Source organism: Cheilinus undulatus, linkage group 12 (genome assembly GCF_018320785.1).
Source record: "Cheilinus undulatus linkage group 12, ASM1832078v1, whole genome shotgun sequence".
Lineage (NCBI taxonomy): Eukaryota > Metazoa > Chordata > Actinopteri > Labriformes > Labridae > Cheilinus > Cheilinus undulatus.
The window spans coordinates 9,601,509-9,627,883 of NC_054876.1; the positions used below are offsets into that span (position 1 = coordinate 9,601,509).

The window sequence follows — 26,375 nt, forward strand, 5'->3', positions numbered from 1 at the left end:
TCCTTCTGAAAAATACAAAAGTTTAATTTAAATATTGGCAGACAGATGATGCTACTCATCCCATAGACGGGTCTCGCTGTTTATTCCTTGCAAATTCATTATTGCACATGAATTACACTGCTCTTTATAAGAAGTCACAACAGTGAAATCAGAGGAAATCTCTCTTCAAATGACAGTCTTATAACTCACCATCCATCTACATGACCCAAACCTACTTACTTTGATGATTTCCAGGATATTTTCTGCACTCATATACTCTTATTTTACAAAAAGTACCAGTGACACCCTCCATTATCACATCATACCAGTTATACCACCAGTATAATTCCAATCTTTATCATTTACAGCCCATGGCATTCTTACACAGGGATTCACTGCACACTGGAATCATCAAACGTCAAGATTTTCACCCATAAATCTTCAGCTCAAAACCTCAAAAATGCTTGAACATTCAAGTCATTTTTGCAATTTTTCTTGCATAGACTAAACACACCCATCCAGACCTGCACACCTGTAGGACATAGGGAGAAAGTCAACCCAGGCAGCTCTATGGCCGTCTCTGCTAACTGTCTATCAAAGGCATTATTGTTCAGCAATACAAAAAGTGCATCAGAAATATTCATTGGAGGAAACGAGCTCTCAAATTGGCTTTTTCCTCTCTGCAGAATACAATTAATACTTTATGGCATTATACAATCACAGGCACACATGTATTGTGCATTCACAATATAAATCCACCCTGGAAATTCCTCCACTTTTGGCTTTAATACTGTGGAAATACATGCTATCTGTGGGGATACTGCAGGTCTTTGGCTCAATTAATCTTTGGGCTTCTGATCCCAACACTATAGTGGTAGCTTCAGTTTGCATTGGTTGTGCATTCAGCATACAATGGGATCCTAAAAGGAGAATTATATGGATGCATGAGAAAAGATTGTTGGCACTTCTTTTAGTCCTGTTTGTTACCCTCCAGCTCCATCTAGTGGACCTCACCCCGCTCTGCACTGATAAGACAGTTCAAAAGAAACTGGAAAGGCACATTTTCAGACTGGGATTTGGTGTAACTCTATCCAACCCGGACCGATGAACCCGATGACAGCGGCAGGAAGAGGTGAGTAGAGTTCAAACCCGCCGCTACCTGAGGAGGATCTATGACTACACATGTGGGCGGTATGATGCAGAGAGCAAAGGTTTCTTTAGCAAAATGTGCTCATGTATGAAGTCTGCAGTCTAGAGATGATCCAAACCGGGCATCAAGATTGGACGGGGGGGGGCAGGGCAGGGAAAGGGGGAGGCGGAGGGGGTCTGGAGGTGCTGACACAGTTCAGAGTCTTAACAGGAACCCCCCTTGTCCTCTCACTGGATGTGCAGGACGTCGCTCTCCTTCAGGCCGAACCGTGTCTTGTACTTGTCAAAAAGACACTGAAGGGACTTGATGTACATCGAGTGGTACAGATCCACCATCTCCTCAGAGGGGTCTTCGATTTTAGGCACTGTGATTGGCTCCCCAACTGTAAAGGAACAAGAGAGGGTTAAAACACATTAACTACTTGATTTTATCTAACAAATTTCACTCTAAAAATGCAGCTTTATTCAAAAGAAAGTATAGAGAACAAGTGCTCAACATTAACATAGACTAAATGAACGGAAAAATGGGACTAAATGCCACCACAAAAGCCAATGGGAAAAAGTTGAAGGAAAGCTTTCATTTATGAGTGATATCATTTTGGTTTGTTTTACAATCTCATTTTCGTGTGGGATAAGAATAGTTAGAACATAGAAAGCAAAACTGCAGAAATTAGAATCATTAAACAATAATAATTAATCCTAAAAGGACCCGTTGAAGTGGCCCAAAAAAAAAAGAATATAATTTTTTTCTAATTTTTCAAAAACGGTATGTTTCCTGTTTGACTTGGGTAATGGCTCCAAGTAGAGCTCATCAAGCCAAATATTCATACAAAACATAATATCAACCCCCATGTCTACATGTACCCCCCCGCCCGCCACACACACACACACACACACACCCCTACACACACACACACACAGCCGCCAAAAATCAACATAGATTGAAACTGTTTCACTGCTAAAACCCTAAAAAAAGCCTATGCATTTTTTTCTTACCAAAAGATCTTTGTATAAACTACTTAATGACTGCTTTATCATGGTGTAAGTCAATATTTGCAAATCTAATTTTAGCAGCCTCAGAGCAGACAAAGCTGCCCCCCCCCCCACTAGAACCTCCCATGCAACCAGTTTCCTCTGGTTTGCAACATTACTTTAATAGGCCAACCCCAGCAGCCTCCAAGTCCACACAAACTGAGCGAGTTTCACCAAGCGCACTTTTAATAAGATGTGTTTTCTGTAAAGTTTTATATGAATGATGCTTATCTGAATTTATTTTAATTTTAACAGAAGATGGTTAAGAGCAAGAAAGACTGGATTGTCTTGGTTCTGGTTAACAGCTAAGTTTAACTGAGCTGACGTATAAAGAAAAGCTTTAAAAATCTGCATCCCTCTGCTCATCCATTCACAGTTTATTAGTCACTGCCCTCTAATAAACTGTGCTGGAACAGCAGAGTACAGATAAGAGTTATTTTCACTGAACATGAGTAGAAAAAACCTACCTATCGTGGTGATGGGTTTCCCGTAAGGCACGATGCCCCAGGAGTTGCCGAAGAAGAGGCCACATCCGTGGAAAAGGCACGGGGCGAAGCCTAGGAACTTCTGGAACCTCTTCTGGAGAGTTCTCCAGTACGTCCCCTCCTCAAAGATGATCTGTTTGTAGGCGTCATTCTCACCAAAGGAATACACCGGAACCAGGTCGGATCTAAGAGCACACAAGGACATAAAAATATGTATGTTTCTATAAAAAAGCAGCACCTTTAAACAGATTCAAACATCCAAATCGGTAGGAAAACAGATGACTGAAACCTTGACATATATAATTTACAGAAAAACAAGTGTTCAGTGGCTGGAACTAAATCAATACCAAACAAGAAAAAACAACACTGTTCCCATGTTTGAGAATTAAACTTTGTCCTGTTGTTATGTAATTGTTTGTATAACCTGAATTAATAGTCTGGAAATTTTTATTGTTTTAGTGCCGTCGTATCTGAGGAGGAATGGCACATTTGTGATAAACGTACAGAGCTGAGAGATATGCCTCTACATGGATGCAGGGAAAGATCAGGTGGCAGAAACAACAGAAACTCAAAAAAGGCAGCATATATGTTCCATTATTGTCAATTATCATACATGTTTTAAAGTAACTGTTGAGCGAGCACACTGCTGTGGTTTCTCTGCACAAAACCAAATGAATTATTCATTTTACATAAACTTTCAGCTTCACTGCTGAGCAGCTGAGTTTTTTTAGTCTACAGTTATGAAAGAGTTTATGTAATCAGGAAACCGACTTTCCTTAAATCATCCAAAAGAGCCGAAAATTCATTACAGCTCAGTACGCTCCTTATTTTGGACTTTTATTTCTAAAAAGACATTAGCCTTTTATTTCCAAGAATTGCACAGACCTTATGATTGACTTATGCAAGGGTTTATAACTGTTCATTGTAAAAATAATATCAGTGTGCCAACAGATTCTGTGTTACAGCTTTATGGTCTAAGGCAGGGGTGTCAAACTCAATCACAGCAGGGGCCAGATTCTGAACTTGGGTCTACCCTGAGGGCCTAACAAGGTCAATATTTAACCATAAAATGTCAACCTTATTTTCACCAGAAATGAATTCTGGGGGTAAAAACCTTGGCACTGATGATAAATAATTTTGCGATTAAAAGGTGAACATGATAAGTTAAAAACTCAAAATCTGAGAAAATAAGTCTAACTTTTCAGTTTAAAAGGTAAAAACATGACATTTAAAGTCAAAACAATGTTTTTAAAAGGCAAAATATGAGATAGAATGTTGAAAGAATTTATTTTAAAGTCAAAAACTGAGATAAAATTCAAAACTATGATTTTTATCAGTCAAAATATGAGGTAAACATTGAAATCATGAGTTTCAAATATCAAAATTTGAATTGAAATTAAAAATACTGTGTTTTTAGGGTAAAAAAATGAGATTTAAAATTTAAAGTTAGGAGTTGAAAAAGGTAAAAAAAAACTGAGAAGACATTAAAAATCCTGCATTTTTTAAGGTAAAAATGAGATAAAGTTAAAGTTAGGAGTTAAAAAAGGTCAAAACACAAGATAAAAGTCAAAAACATGACTTTAAAAGGTCAAAATAGAATTTAAAATTATTAATCTAAAAAGGTAAAAACATGAGATAAAAAGTCAAAGTTATGAGATGTAAAGGTTAAGATATGAAATAAAAAGTCAAAACCATAACCTTTAGTCAAAACTGGGAAATGCAAAATTTAAAATATAGAGAAAACACTACTTTCTTCCCCACATTCTTGACCTTTTATCAAATTATTTTTATTGTTTACCTTTTCTAATTTTTGTGACTCAACAAGGATATTATAAATCATTAAGGTTAAGTTAGCATTTTTTTTTTTTTAAGCTTTATTTTTGGCCTTTTTGCCTTTATTAGATAGGACAGTGGATAAAGTGGGAAACAGGGAGGAGAGCTGGGGAGAGACATGCAGGAAATAAAGCCACGGGCCGGATTCAAACCCGGGTCGCTTGTGTATATGGTGCGCTCCTTGACCACGCGCCCCAAGTTTGCATTTTTATACTGGAGGAAATCTGCAGACCTCATACTGGTGGGCCAGTTATAATAAAAATATGATAGGGCCGGGTATAACTGCACCACGGGCCGGATTTGGCCCCCGGGCCTTGAGTTTGACACCCATGGTCTAAGTCCTTGGTTGTCAACCTGGGATCTGGGACCATGGGGGGACAAGAGGGCCTGTCTACTCTGAGGATGTTAAAATTAGGTTAAAATTATGATAAAATCCATAGAAATGGTACACACAAAGGTCTTTTGGTAATAAAGCTTGTGTTTTGGGCAAATTTGTTTGGCTATAAACAATGAAAACCGTTCAAATAGATGTTTATTTTTGACACAAGACACTTTTTTGTGTGGGTCCTAGGGGACCACAGATCTTCCTATATATGTAAAGGTAGGGCTCAGTGGATAAAAGAATGGGAGCCACTGCTCTAAGCCCTTTCAAGAGTTTTCCATCTGCATCAACTCCTTTATTCTTTATTTGGTCTGGATTTTTTCTCTAACATAGTTCTCTGATTTAATCCAAGTTTACTTCTCAAGCTGGAGTTAAATCTGTTTTATTTCAATCACATTTGGTTTGTTATCCACAAACTAGGGATGCGTAAAGCTGGATTTTTGACCCCATGGAAGAATATCCACAAACAGAAATGCCTGCCTCTAGTACTGCACATCCCTTCTATAAACCACATAGATGCAGCTATGGCATGAGAGACACTGGAAAACTTGAGACTATAACTGTTTAAGTTGCAATAACTACACATCCAGGGATGAGCACACCAAGGTCACTGCCTTCACCTGCTACCTGTTGTGCACTGAACAAAGCCCTCATGCCCATCCCTGCAGGATGGGTTCACACGGTGGCAGCTCCTTGCTACTTTTTCTGCTTGTTATGTTTTCGATGCTCTTGATTTTTAGGCAATGCAAAGCACTTTGAATTGCAGTTTATGAATGGTGTATCATATAAAAAAGGTCAGCTTGCCTTACACATACCTACGGTGTATGCTATAACATAAATTTCATGCAAATCAAACTTTAGTTGGGGCCTTCTCCTGGGACCAGTTAAGACCCTACTATTGTGGGCACTCGGTCTGAGGCTTTGTGCCCATAGCCAGATCACAGCAGCGCTAATATTCATTACAACATCACTCCCTCTCATGCAATATTGCATTAACATATTTTCTTTGGAACAGATGCATGCAGCCAAAGCCTCTCTTTCTATCTTTTCAAAAAAATGTTTATGAATGTTTCCCCTTGAATTTGCTTTATTTGAAAAAAGTCAGTTTTAGTGGACTCAAATCAAAAATGTAAACTTTAAGTGAGAGTAAACTAGTGACCTTAATACACAGCCTGAGCTGGAATGCTAACCTAGTTGTTGTGACTCCTTCTCTGCATAACTGCGTCTATGTTTCTAATCTTTAAGCTCCTTGACACGAGGCGAACACTGATCCAAAACAATCTCCAGGTAATCTACCTCCATTGGGTGAGAAAGAAAAACAGGTCTACTTTTCTTTATATCACATTTTGAGGTGTGGGAGCAGTTCAATGCCAGCTCAGACAGTCTGACCTGTATCAAAGGATGCCTGATCTCTGAACTATGATGCTGCAAAATTCTGAAAGGTTTCTGCTCTTGGAGAGGTGGTTTTAACCCTGTCTCCGAGTTATAACTCAAGGTTTATTCATTCAGCGATGGCCCCGACTGTGGTGTTAGTGTGTCAGAGCAGATTTCTGTGAAGGCCATGTTTAGTCGCACATGTCCTTGCTTTGTCTGCTCACCCTTTCTGCAGAGCGAGCTTCACGAAGCCTTTTCGGTTCTTCAGGGTGACAGAATTCATGCCGGGGGCGCACTGCAGAGACTCTGCAGCTCCTCCTACGACGATGACGACGGCATTTCCTGTCCCGTTACATGACAGCAGGTAGTCGATGGAGTTCTTGTTCACCGGACAGATACCTGAAGAACACAGACGAGGAGAAGGATTAAAAATGAAGAAATAAAATCAGTGCAAAGAGTTGAATGCATAGATCTGTCATGGCCAGATTCATCAAAAACGACTTAATATCTCACAGTTAGACCCAGTTTACTTGTAGATACTGTATTGCCCTAATTCAAGCTCCACTTTACTGTACTCGCAGCTCAATGAGGCAATGTTTAGCACCTCAGCAGGATTAACAAAACCATGCTAAGCATGTGTTAAACCTGATCTACTGACGCCACAGGCAGGAAGTAATCAAGTATGAATACTCTGCCCGATACAGCATTGAATTTACAGTGCTGTAGCCCTGATTTGCTCTTATTGCAATGCAAAACTATTCAAAATATTTAATCAAATTTATGTTTCTTTTAAAAATGATTTTTATTTCTTTTAGTATGATTTTAAAGACTCTATATTTTATCTATATTTTCATATTTTAATCAGCTATTTTGTTAGGCATGGTGTGTACCATTCCTCAATGTTTTTTGTTTGAGTGAAGTGCACTGATTTATATGTTTTGCATGAAATAAGCTTTATAAATAAAGTTACTTGCTGTTCTTAATACTTAAAGATACACATACTTTATTACTTCTGATGGTTTTTTTTGTCTGTAGCCGATAATCTAACACCAGGGTACATGCAATACGCCTTGATATAAAGATTAATGTATGGGCTTAAGTCTTCATTTAGAGGACAGTAGATGAAGTTAGCAATCAAACAGAGAGAGACTAAGGAAGGACTAGTGCTGCCCACTTGGAGGGCTAGTCCCCGTGTAAGGGGTGCAACCCAGCCACCAGGCCATCAGAACTGTTGTCTCAATTTTCAGGAGGTGAACATCGAATTCAACCTAACATCAGGGCTAACTGTTCCTAATGACATGAATTCCATGAATGTTTATAAAACCATTATTCCCAAAAAGTTGGGACTTTGTGTGTTCTATGCACTCTGCCAACCTGAAGTCCCTGCTTTCTATTGCTCAGAGGCAAAAAAGATACAGATGAAGTGTGTTTTTTGTGACAGATTTACCCACCATAGAGAAATATCATGGATTTTTAATGTCAGAAGAAAATTAAATTACATTTTAGTTTAGTTTCAATAACCTTGTTGAAAACTAAACTTACTTTTTTCAGTTTGAGTGGTCTTGGTCTAGTTTTCATCATGGAAAAAAAAGGTGTCAAACATTTTTAGTCATAGTTTTGGTCAACGAAATTAACGCTGTTCTACTGTGACGCCATGCTGTTATGATGGATGTGGTATGGGATTTAGCACAATCTTGCTGAAAGGCTTTCCCTGAAAGAGACGTTGTCTGGATAGGAGCTCTAAAACCTCTATCTACTTTTCAGCACTGATAGTTCCTTTCCAGATGTGTAAGCTGCCCATGCCATAAACATAAAGCAACCCCATACCATCAGAGATGCAGGCTTCTGAACTGTGTGCTGATAACAACCTGGATGGTCCTTCCTTTTTAGGCTGCAGGACATGGCATCTGTGGTTCCATAAAGAACCATGGATGCCAAGATTAATTTGACCACAGAACAGTTTTCCATGTTGCCTCAGTCTATTCTGAGTAAGCTTTGGCAGCCACTCTGGAGCATGTTCACCTATGGCATCTTCTTTGCATGACTCAGCTTTAACTTGCATTTGTGGACGGCATGGTGAACTGTGTTGACAGATAAATATATCTGGAAGTGTTCCTGAGCCCCTGCAGTGATTTCCAGCACATATATTTTACATAGCACCTTAACTTTTTAGGAATTGGGGTTGTAAAACCAAATATCCCCAAGGGGCCGTGTCTATCTGTAGAGCATCTGCACCCCAGTACAGAGAGTTGGTCATTCCTTCAACTGGAAGGTACTGAAGTTACATGGGCAAGACATTCAAGCCCACATTGTTCCCTCTGTTGGATCAGCGGTATGTTCATGTATATGGACAGGTTTGAAGAGGATTAGTTGATACTAGTCTGCTTTAAATGTGCCTGGACAGTAGAAGATTGGACAACCATAGCCCGGTCTGTCATGATTCATGTTTTTCTGCTGCAACATTTGAATGATTTGTAGGAATTTTGTGTAAACAACATGAACGCCTGCCACAAACAACAGTGGCACATTCATTCATTCACTTCAATTCCAATTTCTTGCCCAGTCGGATGTTTGGGGGACCCTTCCTTGTTGGAGGGGAAGTTAAAAACTCAGAGAGAAGAAAGAGTGGCCTGTCTCGGCTCAGTCGTCTGTCTTTGTGCCCTGGTAAGCTAACATCATTGATATGTTTGTATTACATTTCCTCAGAAAACTTGATCAAGTTCTTTCAGATGTTTCTTCTTCGTTGTGTTTGCTACTCTGGGTTGAACTGTTGGCTGCATTGCTCCACACTGCCCCCACGATTGATGGCGGTTTTGCAACATTTGATCCATTTCTGTAAGCTTAAAGAAAACGGTCAAAATTAACGGAGAGTACGGACTGAGAGATCTGTCTATCAATATGCGGTTCAAATGTAGACTGTAAATGAGCCTTATGTCTACATGCCAAAATGGTTGCCTCCATGTGATTGGATAATTAGATATTTGGGGCAATGAGCAGTTAAACAGACGTCCCTAATGAATTGGTCAGTAAGCAATATTGTAACGGCATTAAATAAAGTCTCAAAATGCAAAAAGCAAACAAAAAATGTGTCTGGCGTGAATGTTTTAATGTAAAGACTATCTTGAAATACCATGCTGAACCTCAAACTACTAATAAATTAATTATTAACTCATGTATACGATCTGCCTTCTCTGTGCTAGTGGCCGCATTGATTTTGTCTGTTTTCTGTTTTAAAACATCTTTACTTTGCTTTGTTTTACGCTGACCTGCTAGCAGAGATTTCTGGTATTAAGCATAGAGATATAGATCTTCAGTACTGTTTGTTTTTGCGGGTCGTACAAACACCTCAGTCTAAAATCAGCCCACAAGCGCACACTCTAAGAACTGTGTGCACTTTCATCACTCCTGACTTTTATTTTTAAATACAACTTTGTGTAAAAGCAGAGAAATTATTTTATTTTACAACCATGGTGTCACACAGATGTACTATGTGGTTGGAAATATCAATGAAAACGATTGAAACATGTTCAGTAAACTATAGTAACCTCAGAGAGTAAGTACAGTATCTATGGGCAAAGATGAAGCCTGAACAACAAACAGGCGTTCAGGACAGAACAGTTAGCACTCTATCAGCCCGTCAAATCAGCAGATCCAAGTAAACAGAAGCTTTTTCAGCTGTGCAATCTGTCCAAAGGTCCTCCCTCCTACAGACGCAGTCATCAGTGCTATCAGACATTCAAGAACTCAAACAAGACTGCCATCCCCTCACCTCCAGACATCAGGTAGTCTCTCAGCACCGGCAGGCGGAAGTTCCCGGCCAGCGTTGCCAGGGACGGTTTGATGCCTGGGAACTTTTTGGAGAAGCCGGTGGCCTCCGTGCCAAAGTTGCAGAAAGCGCCGAAGCAGAAGATGCCGTGTGGGTGGTAGCCGAAGATGTAGTTCCGGCTGGGCAGCAGGTTGTGGGTTTTAATGAGCTGGAGGACAAGAGGCACAAAGAGGAGCAGTGTGAGCTTCATTAATATACGAGGGGCCCGATGTTTGGAGCCACACAAACAGCTGAGGGGAAACACGCAGGGTTAGATAGTATGAGGGGTAAATGTTTGACAACAGAAGCAGAGATACAATCCTGTATCTAACACTGGTTATATTCTTTTAAAACTACTACACCAAGACACAAGTTTCACTAGATACTGCCTGGTTGATTTTATTTCTGGATCTGTTTGGATTTTGGTCAAAAAATTCATTTATAACCTTGAGTTTGAGATGTACAAAACAAACATTTATAGATTTAGGTTATACAAACCCCTTACATTTTAGACAAAACATTGATTCTTTTTGCCTGTATCTGGTGCAAATCTCACTTATGAGTTCTCTGCACCCTGCAAAACCTGGTATCCCCGTTTTCTAGAGCAGTGTTAATTTTGTCGACTAAAACTATGACTAAAAATGATTGGCGACAGCCTTTTTTCATGACAAAAACTAGACTAAGACTAACAAAAAAAGATCTGTGATGACTAAAACTGAAAAAAAAAAAAACAATGCATCTGTCGCTATTCTGCCTCTCAGCTGTAGAAAGCAGGGACCCCGGGACTGGCAGGGTGCAGAGAACACAGTAACATGATTTGGTATCAGATTTAGGTAAGAGAATGAATGCTTGGACTAAAAGTAAAGACTAAATGTGAGGACTTTTTATGGACTAAAACTAGACTAAAACGTTTGAGTTTTCATCAACTAAAACTATACTAAAACTAAAATGTGACTAAAACTAAGACATTTCATCGAAAGACGAAAACTAAAATTAAAAATAGCTGCCGAAATGAACACTGTTCTCCAGCTGCAGCGAAGAACAGCTACAGATTCAATCTACCTAACAGCTCATGCTCTTTCATATCATGAATTTTGAATGTCTGACAGAAATGAATGACGGTTAAGTCTCATTTAGTCTCCTTGATGAATATAAAACTTTTTTTCGCCAGCGTTTCTAACAGCAAAGATTAATTCTTAGTTAACCTTAGTCTAGTCTTCTTCATGGAAAAAAAGTTAGCCAACATTTTTAAACCATTATTTGAGTCGATAATCATTTACATAACTTCAAAATCACACAGAACTACAACCCCATTTTCTTAAAAGTTGGGACACTGTAACATATGAACAAAACCAGAATGCAAAAAACAGTAAATCATTGAAATCTTAACTTTTGTCGCACAAACTGTTATTGTCCTTTAAGCATTGCACTACTTTTCCAGCCTTTTGTTGCCTCTGTCCCAACTTTTTGGAAATGTGTTGTTGGCAAAAAAACTAAATGAGAGCATATTTTTTTCTAGTAAATATTTGTTTATCAGTTTTTGAGTTATTTTCTATCAAATATGAGGTTTCAATGTTTTGAAACTGATCAAATTCTGGTTAAATTACAATAAACAAAACATTATTATTATTATAATTAGAATATTATTAATAATATTCTAATTATAATTTTTAATATAATTAGAATATTATTAATAATGACATAATCATAATAATAACTATGATTATGATCATTATTATGGTTATGATCATTATTATTATGATGGTATAAAAATTCAGCATTATCATCATGTAATTTCTTTCATAATTATACAACCCTTGTTTAAAAGAGTGCACAGCATTATCAGTTAATATTCCTGGGCTTACATCCACATATTAATCTGCTCCTTATGTAGATATTATATGTTTTATAAAATTTATGACACAGATTATGTTTCAGTAGTGTAAGAACATCCTTATCAGCTTCAACTTGACATGACTGTCTAGTACAGTCATAAAACAATGACCCAATAAACACGTTTTCTTGCTCAGACCGGCAGCAAAACAGCACAGCTGGAAACTTTAAGCACCATCTTTAACTTTTTAAATGTAAACTTTTCAAATCTGATCTTTAATCTGACTCTGCAGAATCGTAGCCTATATGAAGCCATCACAGCGCTCTACTCTGTAGACTCAGATCCACCACTCCATGTACACAGAGCCGCCTTCATAGAAAGGCAAACACCAGCATTGCATAACTGCATTAGTCAGAAGAGATCACACTCAAGATTCTCACGGCACCGCAGGAGTCCACCTGGCCTGGATGGCAGCTGTACCGGGGTTACAACAGGCCAAAGGAGGACAAATAGAGTCTAAATAGTGACTGGAAACAGATGAAGGGAAGTAGACCACATCAAAGTCACTGGTTTACGGCAAAAGCATGAATATCACAGAAGGGTCTTTGTCTGAGGTGCTGATGCAGATATTGATATGACAGTCACACAGCACACTTCTTAAAGCACCGTCAGACTTTGTCCGGGGTGCCTCCAACTCATAAATAATTATCATGCGTTTGTCAGAGATAACCAGCACCTGCCCTACATTAGCTCTAGGATAGGGGTGTAAATACTGATCAGCACGGACTCACAGATTACGGCAATTATCAGCAATTTAGTACGAAAAGATATAAAACATATACACTTTTGAAGAAAGAAGCTGATGCAGCTTCTACAGTTGGTTTGAAGAGGACTGTTTCAAAGCCTCCAGTTTGGCATCATGGTTGTCACTATGCTTTTATCCTCACTTAGCCGTTCCTGAGAGCCCCTCCTACTCAATCAGCTTTAGTTTTCTCTACATTAATTTAGAGCAAAACCTTTAAAGGAAAATGCCTGTTGCGGTAAAATAATAATTATAATAATAATCTATGAAATATTATTGACCCTTTGCCCCCTTTTTTTTTTAATATGATTAACGGGGATATGTCTAAGAAGATGCCCAGGGTGGCCTGATAGCCCTGTCCCCCAACACATATGCTATCAAACTATTAACCAAAAATATGCCTACATTAAAATATTCAAGTGTCTAGACTGGTGTTGATTAGGGTTTTTTTTTACATCTTAAAAAGTCACAGAGCTAGTTAATTCTCTTGCTACTTATTTCTCTCACTGAAGAAAGATTTTGCATAATCCTACCATAAATGTCTTCCAGAGGATTTAGGCCCACAGTATGCTCCATCTGTGTTGGGCACAACCCTAAGCTGTCCTGGAAGCCCCCCATAGACGTGTTGTGTTGGTGAAATCCACTCACAGTCTTGATTAAAATGCCCAGAAGGTATTACAATAATTCACTGAAACTTAAAATTATTTATACTAAAATAAACGGTTTGTTTAAAAAACCCGTTCATGGCTTTCATTACATTTTAAAAGTTGGTTACTTTCAAATTTGATTTGGAAGATCTTTTTTTATGATTTATAATTTTTGAGTCCTTAAAGGAATAATACGTAATATTTAGTTCTCAACCTTTTTCCTGTCAAGGCACCTTTTAAAGTGTTGAAAAATCCATTTACATTTAACATTTTACATGTGAGTTATTTATGTAGTAATAACATTAACAATTAATGCCATGTATGAAATGCGCTGTGGTCTTATAGACCCTAAAAACACACTTTTATGCATTTCTCACTCGATGAACACCTGCTAAACTGAAATAAAACTGCATGACCCCTACACTGACATGTTTTCAGGAGCAAATGAGACCGTTTAGATGATTTATGCTGGGATAGCTGATTATCTGCACAGTCATGGAAATTCCTGGTTACATATCGTGCTGGCTGAATGGCTGATTTAGAGGAACAAACTTGGTAAAAATGGATCACCACATTATCAAGAAAAGCCCAAAACACACCAGCACTATTCAACGTTCATCCAAATCCCTGCCTCCTTTATTTTCCATGCATCAACCCCCACCAGCCACAGTGGCCGGGACGTTTCATGCCACTCCACTGCTGAGCTTCACTTATGTTTCTCAGTTACTTTTGGTCCCCAGCAGTTAGTTTTATTTAAGCTCCAACATTCCTTCTTTCTTGAAAAAAATCTGCTGCCAACCGAAATTTTGGAACAAGATATTGAAAGATAAAACTGATGGAGATGAAGAAAGTAGTCTTGGTAACACTCCTGACCATTAGAACCCCTAATGGGATCGCATATTTGATGAGCTGGAGTGACAGTGGTTTAATCTCTGGTGCTCACCAGAAACCAACTCCTGCTTACAGGATCATTTCTGGTGAGCAAAACTTTCTTGTGCACACCAGAAACCATCTCCTTTGCTTGCAAAACTACTTCATGAGCATGCAAAAGTTTTGCATACACACCAGAAATTATTCTTTTATGCCAGTGTTCCTTTAGACTAAAGTACTAAAGCCAACACATTTATCTGGTTCTAGTTTTTCTTTGTATTTAATGTATGATTCTTGAAACCGACTATGTCATGGTCTTTAAAAGTACTTCATATCTATTTGTTCAGTTAAATCTAATCAAACTGTATGTCTATACAAACGTATCCTGATAAAACTTGCACCAGCTTCCTTTGTATGGAGCTGTAAAGCATCTCTTCATGTGGGCTACTTGTAGTATTTTTTAAACTTTAGTTGCAGGAGATGACCATTTAATGTTATCTGTGTTTAATAAAAACTTACATTTCAACACTGACAGACTCAAACTTTGCTGAACAGTAAAATCTACTCCATCTGACTAAAGTCTAGCTGTAACTCTGTCTTAGACTGAGCTGGCATCAAGCGTCTGTTTAATGATCTCATCAACCTGCAGAGACCTCACAGTACACACAGTCCAGATCAATGTGATGGACAAAGTCCAGCTGCAGAGAGCTCCACTTCAATCCCGTCTGCTCTCTTTCTCTTTTCTCTGTACTGTAGATTAACTCAGAGGATTTCTGATCACACAGAGGGGATTTAATACGTTTAAACACCATCGTTGTTAAATGTTTTTTCTAATAATCACTGGAAACACTCAGGAGAGGACTGATCAAATCAAACTGGCTGTGTGGGAGCGAATGTGTCATTAGCAGTCTGAGGAGGGAGAAGCTTACAAAAAGACAAAGCTAACTCAGCAGGAAAGACACTTTTGATTTAACAAGGATTCAGTTAGTTTTTGTCCCCTAGAGAAATGTACTTTTGTGACAGCGAGAATAATTGTTAGAAACGTCATAAGAACATCATTATACACAGCAGCTGCAACACAGTCTAACAGCACTGACGCATAAATCAATAAAGCATTCAGTATCCTATCTCTTCAGTGTTATCATTAAAACATATATAATTATGATGATTAAGGCGGCATGCCTTAAGAATGGTTGGAATATGATGGCATTGTTGGCATTTTAGAAAGCTGTAAGATAAAATCTAATGTTGGCCAAGCTAAAAACCTCTCGTGGCTTCTTCACGTTTTTAAAACTGTATTAATAGTTCAACTTAAAATTTTAATCAGATCAGATCTGCCATTAAATGTGTGATTGGAAGCTAAGCTGGCATTTTGCCAACTCTGGTTGTACATTATTGTACCAACGATCCCTTACTGCTGCTCTAAGGAGTGTTTGCTGGTGCAGATGTATTACCTATACTCACCGGCAACTTTATTAGGTACACCTTGCTATTAAGGGATGTAGATATACATTCTGGAGGAGACCAGAAATCCATTTTTGCACGCCTTACAAAATCACTTTTTTCCCAAGATAACCTGGAACCTGGGTCAGTGTATTTATTATGAAACTGGGAATCTGAAATCCAGAAAAACCTGTTACACAATGACTGTTTAAACATAAGGAACAAAAATAGGGGAAAAAAGATTTTTTTTATTGTTCAGTTTTTATGTTTCTTGTTCTTTTTCCAACATAAGAAATGGTTAAAACATTTTTATGGTTGTATTAGGGCTGTCAAGATCAATTGAGTTAATTGCAATTAATTAAGATCCACAATTAGTGCAGTAATATTTTTAATTGTGATTAATCGTATGCTTTATAGTCCCTTTCAACACACTTTGTTGAAGGTGTGTCATCGTCTTCCTGCACCATTGCTCCTTAATGTCTTATTTCACTTAAAAACTCAGAGTGGACCAGTCAGAAGTCTTCTAAACCTTTTTAATGTTCTTTTATTTCACTTTCATTTGATAGCACGCTCCTTTTTCCATGGTTAAGTCTATCTTTACATCTTCGATCTACCTCTAAAAGTAGGTCTGTACTCAAACAGGAAGTCATTTACCCTTAGAGACAGTAAAAAAAATTAAATGACGAAACAGTTTAAAACGTAAAATATTAGAATTTTACAACTCAACAAAAGGGTGCGATTAATCTTGATTAATTACAGAAATACTGAGATTAATCATGATAAAAAAATTGTAGTCTTTGACTGCCCTAAGCTGTATAAAATAAGGAAAACTGAAAAATAGATCAATGAGACATTGAAACATTTTTTCCCTGTCTGACTTGTTAAAAGTGTTGTGACATAAGAATTATGTTACAGCTCCAATAATCAATATTTCAAAACAATATAAAAATGATAAAATGAATTTTTGAATGAATCTTTCCTTTTTTATTGAGTTATTATGAAAGATTTTTAAATTTTGGATTTGGGCTTCAGAACTATTTTGGATTTCTCATTTTAAAATAAAAAAAAAAACTATCAGCTTTAAAATAAACTGACCAACATGTATTTCTGGCTTAAAGCAGTGCCCCTTTGTATAGGACTAAGTGTTGGATAATTGCTAATGTTGGCACAATATCATGCTCACGCTGTTGAATTTCCATCAATCCTAAAAATGTATTTGTCAGGTTAAGAAAGATAAAACCACTTGGAGTTTGCAATAAACACCACATGAAAAGCCAAGCAGGCTTTCATTTATTTTGCACAGAAACTTCCATCTAGCAACTCTGCCATAAGCCCAGATCAGAGAAGGGCTGCAGTGATGGCTGTCCTTCTGAAACTTTGTCCCACCTCCACACAGGATCACAGTCAGAGCGACCGTCAGGTTCCTGATCACTTCTCTTACTAAGGCCCTTCTCAGTTTGTCAAGACACTCAGCTCTTGGAAGAGTCCTGGTTGTGACAGACTTCTTCCATTTGAGAATTATGGAGGCCAGTGTGCTCTTGGGAACTTTCAGTGCAACAAAATTTTTTGTAGTCAGCAAAGACCGAGAGAAATGGAAGTCTGCTGAGCTAAATGTCAAGTGTGTTTGCCAAGGGCCCGAATGCTTTTGTCAGTTTTTTAAAAAGAATAGTCTTGTTTTTTAAGGATATAAACCAGTGAAGGTGTTCCATATTTGCTTGGATAAATGAGTATGGGGTTGCCAGTTGTTCTGTAATGATTTATTGACTGATGTTTGCAGCTTTAGTCTGTAAAGTGATGATTTGGAGGGTTTTACTCTGACTGACTCATGCAGGGAGGGTGTCCACCCTCCCTTTAAACAGTCAGACTTTGACATTTAGCTACCTCCCTCATCGTTTTAGTCACCACCACTACTGTAACATCAGCAGCACCCCTCCACCCTCTTCCCCCGCTGCACGTACTGTGACCGTGCCAGTCTGTGATAAGACTCTCCTCCTCTCTGACCCAGGTCTGTCCTCTCATCTAAAGAAGCGCTGATCAAAACAAGCCTAGCACAGCTCCTTCATCTATCAGAGAGGACAAAGTCTGACACAGACGTCAGGCCCTCATCATTATGGTCCCGGGACAAGGAGCAGCCTGGAGCTGACAGCTGATACTCCACACAGCTCTGATAAGATCATCTATAAACCTGTGTACGCATGGAAATCAATTAACATGATAAATCAGACTGAACTAGGAGAGTTAAAGAGAGAAGCAGCTTAATGCATGTGTTTACAAAGTTTCTTGTCATGCTGGTAGAAATCCTGATATCTCCCTCTAAATCCTGCTCTCTTATGTTTTTAGTCTTAGGATTCAAAATGGCACAGTTCTGAATCTGTACTCACCCTGATGGGGAAGTAGTCTCTGAAATACGTCCACACCGTCCAGTTTCTCACCCACGAGGATCTCCTGCCACCTGGAGAGAACATGACGGATCAGAAATCACGTTATTACAACAAAACCATCCTAATGACTACCATATTTATGAGGAAAATAACCTCTTCTTGATTTTTTATAAAACGGGGAAAAATATACATTAATGGTATTATGAAATGAAGAAAAAAGCTATCCAGACCCCTTACAAAGTGTATTATTACTTGTATCACTTTAGTAAAAAGTACAAATTCTACACCTGAATACATTTAAAGCATTAAAAAATACTAGAGTGCTGCACAATTTGAAAAAAAGTGGAACAGAAATATTGTATTGTATATAATCACTTTGAATGAATGTAAAAAACACGTAAATGCCTTGTGTTGAGTTGTGCAAGCAGTGCATATAAACTGTTGGTGCAACCAAATAATGCACTAATCTTCACATTTGAGAGGCTGGATAGAAATTTGGTCTTTATTTCATGGTGTATATATCCTTATTTATTGAGTTGAATGTCACTCTAGTAAATGATGCAAAAACAAGCTATTGGTAGGCATCAGGATCTAGGTCGTTAATGTCAGGTCAGGAGGTCAAACGCGATGCGAGACAAATTCTGACATGCTAGTCTTTTTGAATCATGGTCGTGGGGCGTCTCATAGTCGGGCCTGGCATTTGACGATGAGCTGCGACATTGCAGTCAGGCTTCAGCAAAATCTGGCTGAAATCCTGTGGTCTGATCCGGCCTGAGTGATAATCAGACTGAGCTAGAAAAGAATTTTTGTGTTTATATATGTGCTGTGATTCTACTGCCGTACTTCATGGTGATGTCAAAGGAGTTGGTAAAGAGCAGGATCAAAAAGTCTTCTGTTACAAAATATTAATGTGATAAAGATGCAGAACAGTTTTGTGCAATACTTTTGAACATTTTTGGTCAGAGTTTTAGTCGATGAAACCAACACTCTTGTTGAGGCTGATTTATTTCGCAGTAAATTTAGAAATAAATCACTCTAAACTGAGTGACTATAAGAGCCATTGCTTCATCTCGTGTTTAGAACTTTGCAGAGCGGCCCTTTGCATGCACTTGCAAGTTTAAATGTGACTTGTGATCTTTGGTCTAAACTGGGCTTAATACTGACAATGCACATGTACTTTCAGTCCATCTTTGCTTGCTCACTTACTTACATACATGACGCCATTTACAAACAAACATACAGTGCTTTCAGAAAGTTTCCAGATCCCCTTCACTTTTTTAGTTTTATGTTTCAGCCTAATGCTACAGTTGAAATATAATAAATTTTATTCCCATTAATCTACACTCAGTATTCCCTCATGGCAAAGTGAAAACAGAATTTTAGATTTTTTTTTGCAAATTTATAACAAATAAAAAACTGAAATATCAGATTGACATAAATTATCAGGCCCTTTGCAAAATCTCTTGACTTTAAGCTCAGGTTCCTCTCATTTCTCTGGGTTGCTGCTGAGAAGGGCACCTCTCTATAGAAGGTCTCACAGCTGACAATGCATATCAGAGCAAAAACCAAGCCATGAGGTCAAAGGAAGTGCCTGCAGAGCTCAGAGACAGGATTATTGCAAGGCACAGATGTGGGTAAGGCCACAAAAAGGTTCTGCTGCACTGAAGGTTCCCAGGAGCACAGCTGCCTCCATAATTCTCTAACGGAAGATGTTTGGGACAACCAGGAGTCTTGCAAGACCTGGTCACCTGGCAAATTGAGCAATCTGGGGCGAAGGAAGGAGAAGGAGAACCATCACTGCAGCCCTCCATGGGCTTTATGGCAGAGTGGCTTGATGGAAGCCTCTTCTCAGTGGAAAAGACAGCGTATTGACTTTTTATGTGGAGTTTTGCAATGTCCAAGAAGAAAGGTCTTAATTCTGTTTTCAATTTTTCAAAGAGAATTGATAAAAGTGAAGGGGGTCTGAATACTTTCTGAATGCAACTAGCTGGATGTAAGGAAACCTTTCTATACTTATGAGATTTTTCTGTCTGTACCAAAATAAAACTCAACAACCCGACCGACTAATTCAGACATTTAGAATGTCACGTAGCTTTAATGACCGCTAAAAGCCTCCATCTTACTTCAAATCAGAAGATGTGATCTTTATGAAAGGAGGAATTTAAGATTTATAAAACATCCTGTTAACATAATCAGGTCTTTGTTGGCTCACTTTATTAAAACCAATAAACCAACACTTAGGTAACACAGAGGTCTCACAGCTTTCATTCATGTGATGTCAAACCTCTTTAAACCATTGATTTCTGATTAGCATGACATTTTAACCCTAAAAAGGCATCACCCGGCCTGTTTAGAGAAAAGAGATGTTCCATGGAGGTGTGAAACACCTTGCCTTGTTTGGGGGTGTTCCAGTCGACGATGAGCCAGGCGGTGTACATGGCAGCGATGATCCAGCAGTCTGTGCAGAACATGTAGATGAGCAGCACGGTGCAGGCGGCGCCTGGAGGCAGAGAGGACAATCAAGCATTTGAGAAGGCGTGTTACTGAAATACTGAAACCAATCCATTACTGTGAGCTACAGAACAGAGAAAATATTCACCTCACGGCTTGGAAAGAAATCAGGAGTGAGACATAAGTATGAGTGCAGCGCAGAGGTCTGACCTCCTTGTTATGAGACCATAATGAGACTACAGGTTCTCCGCTTTTCTTACAGCTTAAGTGACACAAAGAAACTCACCCAGGGCCAGGAAGGTGATGACCCACTGCAGCACGGAGATCACCTGCAGATGCCTCTCCATCTTGGACGTGCAGGGCCACAGCGAGATGGGCAGGTCCTGCAGGGCGGAGAGGATGCTGGAGCCGGTGCCTAGAAAGAAAAAGTGCAGAAGTGAGAAAAACAGGGTTAAAGAAGATAGCCACAAATGCCTTAAAAGATAGAAGACAGGTCTCTTCTCAACAAAGAAACTAAACACTTCCTGCAACGTGAGGTCAAACAAGTCAAGCACATCATTTCTAACTAAGCACAGCCTTAGTGGCTCTGTTTTGGCTACTCACCAGCTCTCCTCACTCAGCAGGCCATACGAGAAGCAGTGCGGCTACATGTGAGGAGGCTGTGTGCGAACGGAGAGCAGAAAGTAACGCGCAGCTAAGAGGCACTAAAGCTAGTCAAGCTCCTACGGCCGAGAGCCAATAAGAGAGAAGATCCCCCTCCTCCTCCAGGACAACTCTGTCCTCTAATCCCATCTGAACACACTGAAAATAACCCAGCACACTGCTCCTCCTTCTGCTGCTGCTGCTGCTGCTTTTACCTGTGCTACTCTTTTACCTATGACTCCTTAAAGGCTATCGATGCTTGAATCACAGCCAGACAGTGATGCAGGGAGACAGAGCTGGCAAGGATACAATGATGGCTTTATCTGTCCACTTAACAGTCCCTCTGTGAACCAGGAGACGGAAACACCAATACTCCTACATGACGCAACCATGTAGATCTAAAAGCAGCATGTTTCGGAGTTTTCTGCAGAGATGCATGACTTAAATGTCCAATTTCAAGTCCTTAAAGCACCCTTTTCTGTCAGCTAAAGACTCATCTAAAGCTGCAGGGAGCATTTAAAAGGCAATTTCACATATTTTTAAGTCCATCTAAAAACCCTGACATGCATATACAACTATTGAATAATGCACTGTCCAAACCAGGCTGTGAGACTTTCATTCATAAATAGATTACAGCCTAAGTGGTGCGGATAAATCCACACTCTTTGTTTAGGCTGAAATCAGCTCCTAAAGTTCAGCAGACGTTAATGAGGATTAAACTATCCAGAATTAGAGCGGAGTCAATGGCAGAGTTACCTTACAGAGGTGAAAAGGGATGAAATTTCAGAACAAAAGTCTATTTCTGCATCCAAACGGGGAAAAGACAGCAATGAGAGTGTGTTCTTTAAGATTAGCATAGCATGCAAAATTAACAGGATTAGGAGCAATTTCTGTCATGCACTTAATCACTTACAGTCAAAATATATGAGGCAGCACAGCAACAATGCACGGTCAGAAAGCTGAGTGAATACTCTATGGTTGTCATCCAGTAAAAACAAGTCGATACAGAGGCATAAAAAGTCAGAGAAGCAAATTCAAACACTTCAACAGGTGAAATCACAACTCCTACTCTTGTTTTCGTGAAAAAACTGATGTTAAACCTATAAAATCAAAGTATTTTGATACCAAAATCATGCTAGAAACACCAAGGGAAAGCTGCATGTTGTCAGTGTTGACAGATGAATTCCAGCATGATAACTAACAGCTACAGCAGTTCATTTATTTGATTATACATTTCAATTTGTGTATCCAAACTTCTGCAACAAAATGCAAGCGAAGATGCTGGGGAACCTTGCAACAAAGAAAGCAAACCTCTTCACAAGAAAAGCACTTCCAGTAAAAACTTTATATTCAAGTTTCCAGGAAGAAGACAAAGTAGGCGCAGAGGCATAACGAGGCATAAATGCCAAATCAAACACGGCATAAACTTTATCAGTGCTTACTTTATGAATTTAAAAGAGAACAAGATGAAAATGTTAAGACATAAATGTGTTTTGGTCACAGTGTCCCACTGCCAAAGTTAGAGGTTGCGACAATGACGCAGAAGCGTAAATGTCAAATCTGACACTCCAAAATGAAACTCTATTCACTTCCTGGGATTCAAAAAAGAAATGAAGGTAAAAATTATGAAATATTTGTGTTTTCATGCAAAATTCAGGCTGCCAAAGTTAGGGCCGAAGGTTGCAAAGTGGACGTAGAAGCAAATGAAGTGGCAAATGTCAAATCAAATACTACAAAAATAAAACCTACTCTCACTCCATGTAATTTGGAAAGGAAACTGAGGTGAAACTTATAAAATAAACGTGCCTTGGTGCCAAAATCCTCCTGCCAAGGTTGCAGAGTTGAAGGCTACAACATAGACGGACAGGCATGTGGAGTCACCACTGCAAATCAAATCATAATCCAACGATGCTTACTGTATTAAACTGGGAAATTAAACTAAGGTAAGAGTTGAAGATTGCAAACTGAATTCAGAGGCTTGTTAAAGTCTGGAGTGTCAAATCAGACATTGCCAAAAATCAACCCATGCTTACTTCACTGAATCTAAAACAAAAACTGAGGTAAAATTATAAAATAATAGTGCTTTGTGCCAAAATCCTTCTGTGTAAGTGGCAGAGTTGAATGCTTTAAAGTGGACGCAGAGGTAAATAGAGTCACATATGCCAAATTAAAATGACACCTTACTTCATAAAAATCAGAAGGGAGGGAAAACGTATCAAGTAAATGTGTTTTCATGCAAATATTACACTGCCAAAGTTGCAGAATTGAGGGCTGCAAAGTAGACCAGTGGCATCTGGAGGCACAAATTTTAAAAAATTAAACCTGTAAAGTTATTTAATAGAATTTAAAAAAAAAGAAACCGGGATAAACCTTTAAAAAAATGTGATTTGGTGCCAAAATTTTCCTGCCAAAGCTGGAGAGTTGAAGGTCACAACGTGGATGCAGTGGCATTTGGAGCCGTGAAAGCCAAATCAAACAACAAAAACAATCCAGCTACGCTGACTTTATTAACTTGAGACAGGAAACTAGGGAAAAACTAATACAATTATTGGGTTTTCATGCAAAATCATGCTGCAAAAGTTAGAGCTGAAGGCTGCAAAGTAGGTGCAGAAGCATGTGGAGTCACAAATGTCATATCAAGCACTTCAGAGAGTGATTTTACACCTACATTAGCTAAATTAAATATTATACCTAGCAAACCTTGTATGTCAAATGTGTTTTAGTGTCATAATAATAGTGGCAAAGTTTCAAAGTAAAAGGTTGCTTTTGCTTAATGCAAAAGAGGAGACATCCAGCAATGACAAATCATTCTGCAAAATAATCAAACTGTATAGAATCTGCTTTTTAAGGCTGTCTGCATAAATCAACATGTCATAAGTTGTGCAAATTTTGTTGCAACATAGTTTGGATCTCTAATCAAACATTACAATGAGTAAATCAATGCCTGAGTTTAAAAGCATTTTGGTGCACAAGCAGAGCCAAAAACGCAGCTTTAATAACTGCATCCACTCATTCCACAATAGGACACATTTAGCAATTACATGCCATTAGATAAATTATATTTTGCCTTTTTTTCTTATCATCATCAATTTCTGTGCAGCAGCTTGCAGGTTGGATTTCTTTGCAGCATTCTAGCACAAAGTTTTCAGAACAATTAACAGGAATTTGTGACATTTTTAAAGTTTGCATGCCACTTTTTCAACCAGATGTCCTAAAGTGCCTCTTATTGAGCAAAAACGATCATGACAGTTCAAAGTGGCGTGGACTGACTTTCTGACCCATTGAACAGATTTGTTTGACCACCCCTGCCCTGTTTGTTGGTTTGCCTGCTGCAGCCTTGATACACTTTCTGAACCCCACTAACAGTTGTTTTTACCTTTGAGGACACCGGAGTAAGCAGCAAGGATGGTCTTCATGGCTGGTTCTTCTTCTTTGGGGTGGATGTCAGAGAAGAAACTGTCGCTTGCTGACAGGATGATAAAAGTCCCACTCCACAGCTCCTCTCACACGGCCTGCCGTCAACTGCAGCTGAGCGCGGGGAGCAGCGGGCATTTAATCAGAGCGGGAGGAGGAGCTACAGACCGGAGAGAGAGAGAGAGAGAGGAGTCTGGTCAGTGCAGGTGGAGGAGTCAGGATCTGGATTGTCTCTGCTCAGCCTCTCTCTGCGTATTTATGGGCTCAGTCACATGGTCAGAGAAGGACAAACATCCAGCTTGTTTTGACCAGTAGCCCTGCCTTCACCTCTTCATACAGTGAGCATGAAGCTTTAGGTTAGAAGACACAAGAGCTCTATTTAGTAAGAAAGCTAAATATCAGTCTTTCTCTGTGATGGAGAGATGATCAAAAGTCTGTTTACCCTGATTTTATACAGATTTCATTTGTTTACAAAACTCTTGGATTTTTTTTACCCTTTTACTGATTTTATAAATCAATCATGGTCTATTTAATTTGGCTCTTTTGGGAAAAAAAGACAAAAGAAAATCCTCTTTAATGTGAAAGTGAATACAGATTTTTACAGAGTAATGCAATTAAATACAAATTAATTTAAAATATGTGACTCCATAAATATTCACCCCCTTTAAAGAGACAGGTCAAATTTAGCCAGTTGGTGCTAGTAGTCTCAGAATTAATGAAATGTGGATCACCTGAGTGCAGGGAATTTGTCTGAAGTGATTGTAGGTTAATCAGTATTCCTGGCTACCATTACACCATGAAGACAAAAGAACACTCCAAGCAATTCAGAGAAAAAGGTATTGCAAAGTATAAGTCAGGGGGTGCATACATAAACCATTCCATAAACCATGTGCGAATCTGCCTAGATCAGGTCGTCCTCACAATCTGAGTGACCATGCAAGAAGGAGACTAGTGAGAGAGGCCGCCAAGACACCTATGAAGGAGTTACAAGCTTCAGCAGCTGAGATGGGAGAGACTCTGCAGAGAACAACTGTTGCCCAGGTTCTTCAGCAGTCAAAGCTTTATGAGAGAGTGGCAAAGAGAAAGACACCGTTGAAGAAAACAGATTAAATCTTGACTAGAGTTCCCTAAAAGGCATGTGGGAGACTCCATGGTCAAGTGGAAGAAAGTTCTTTGGTCTGATGAGACCAGAATGATGCTTTTTGGTCATCAGACAAGACGCTTTTTGGGGGACACCAAACACACCATCCCCACTGTGAAGTATGGTGGTGGCAGCATCATGCTGTGGGGGTGCTTCTCAGCAGCCACCCCTGGAAGGCTTGAAAATGTAGAGGGTAAAATGAATGCAGCAAAACACAGGAAAATCCTGGGAAAAAAATCATATTAATCTGCAAGAGATTGATGGTTTGGGAGAAGATTTAATTTTCATACAGACGCAGCTACACAGACATGGGTTAAAGATAAGGAGAACGTGTGGCAGAGTCAAAGCCCAGACCTCAGTCCAATAGAGAATTTGTGTCTGGAGTTTAAAAGGGGCTGTTCATGCCGACCCCTGTGTAACCTGACAGATCTTGAACAGTTTTGCAAAGAAGAATGGAGCAAAATTACAGCATCCAGATGTAAAAGCCTGACTGAGACATATCCACACAGACTCAACGCTGTGATTGCAGCCAAAGATGCATCTACTAAATACTGACTTGAAGCAGTTGAATATTTATGTGGTCATTTTTTCATATTACATATTTTTATTTAATTTAATAACTTTGTAGAAATCTGTTTTTATGTTAACATTAAAGGGTGTTGGTAATTGTTTTGGGGTGGGGGGGTTAACAAAAAACACAAATTGTTGACC

The 26,375-nt window shown here is 38.9% G+C and overlaps 1 protein-coding gene across 1 annotated transcript; it reads right to left on the minus strand.

Moving 5' to 3' along the window:
- On the minus strand, positions 1 to 24,735 carry dgat2 (diacylglycerol O-acyltransferase 2). The gene is made up of 8 exons (XM_041800554.1): positions 24,486 to 24,735; positions 20,754 to 20,882; positions 20,409 to 20,516; positions 18,017 to 18,087; positions 10,004 to 10,208; positions 6,459 to 6,633; positions 2,628 to 2,830; positions 1 to 1,511 (listed from the first exon to the last, which is right to left on the minus strand). The coding sequence occupies exons 1-8, from the start codon at positions 24,523 to 24,525 to the stop codon at positions 1,357 to 1,359; spliced, it is 1,086 nt and encodes a 361-aa protein (XP_041656488.1). The 5' UTR covers positions 24,526 to 24,735; the 3' UTR covers positions 1 to 1,356.
- Between the last annotated feature and the right edge of the window lie 1,640 nt (positions 24,736 to 26,375).

Excerpts from the sequence above, each read along its gene's own strand:
- dgat2 (XM_041800554.1), bottom strand. The coding sequence starts at position 24,525 with ATGAAGACCATCCTTGCTGCTTACTCCGGTGTCCTCAAAG. Across the intron at positions 10,209-18,016 it reads GAGACTACTTCCCCATCAGG|CTCATTAAAACCCACAACCT; the intron begins GTGAGTACAGAT and ends CTTGTCCTCCAG. Across the intron at positions 1,512-2,627 it reads GAAACCCATCACCACGATAG|TTGGGGAGCCAATCACAGTG; the intron begins GTAGGTTTTTTC and ends GTTCCTTTACAG.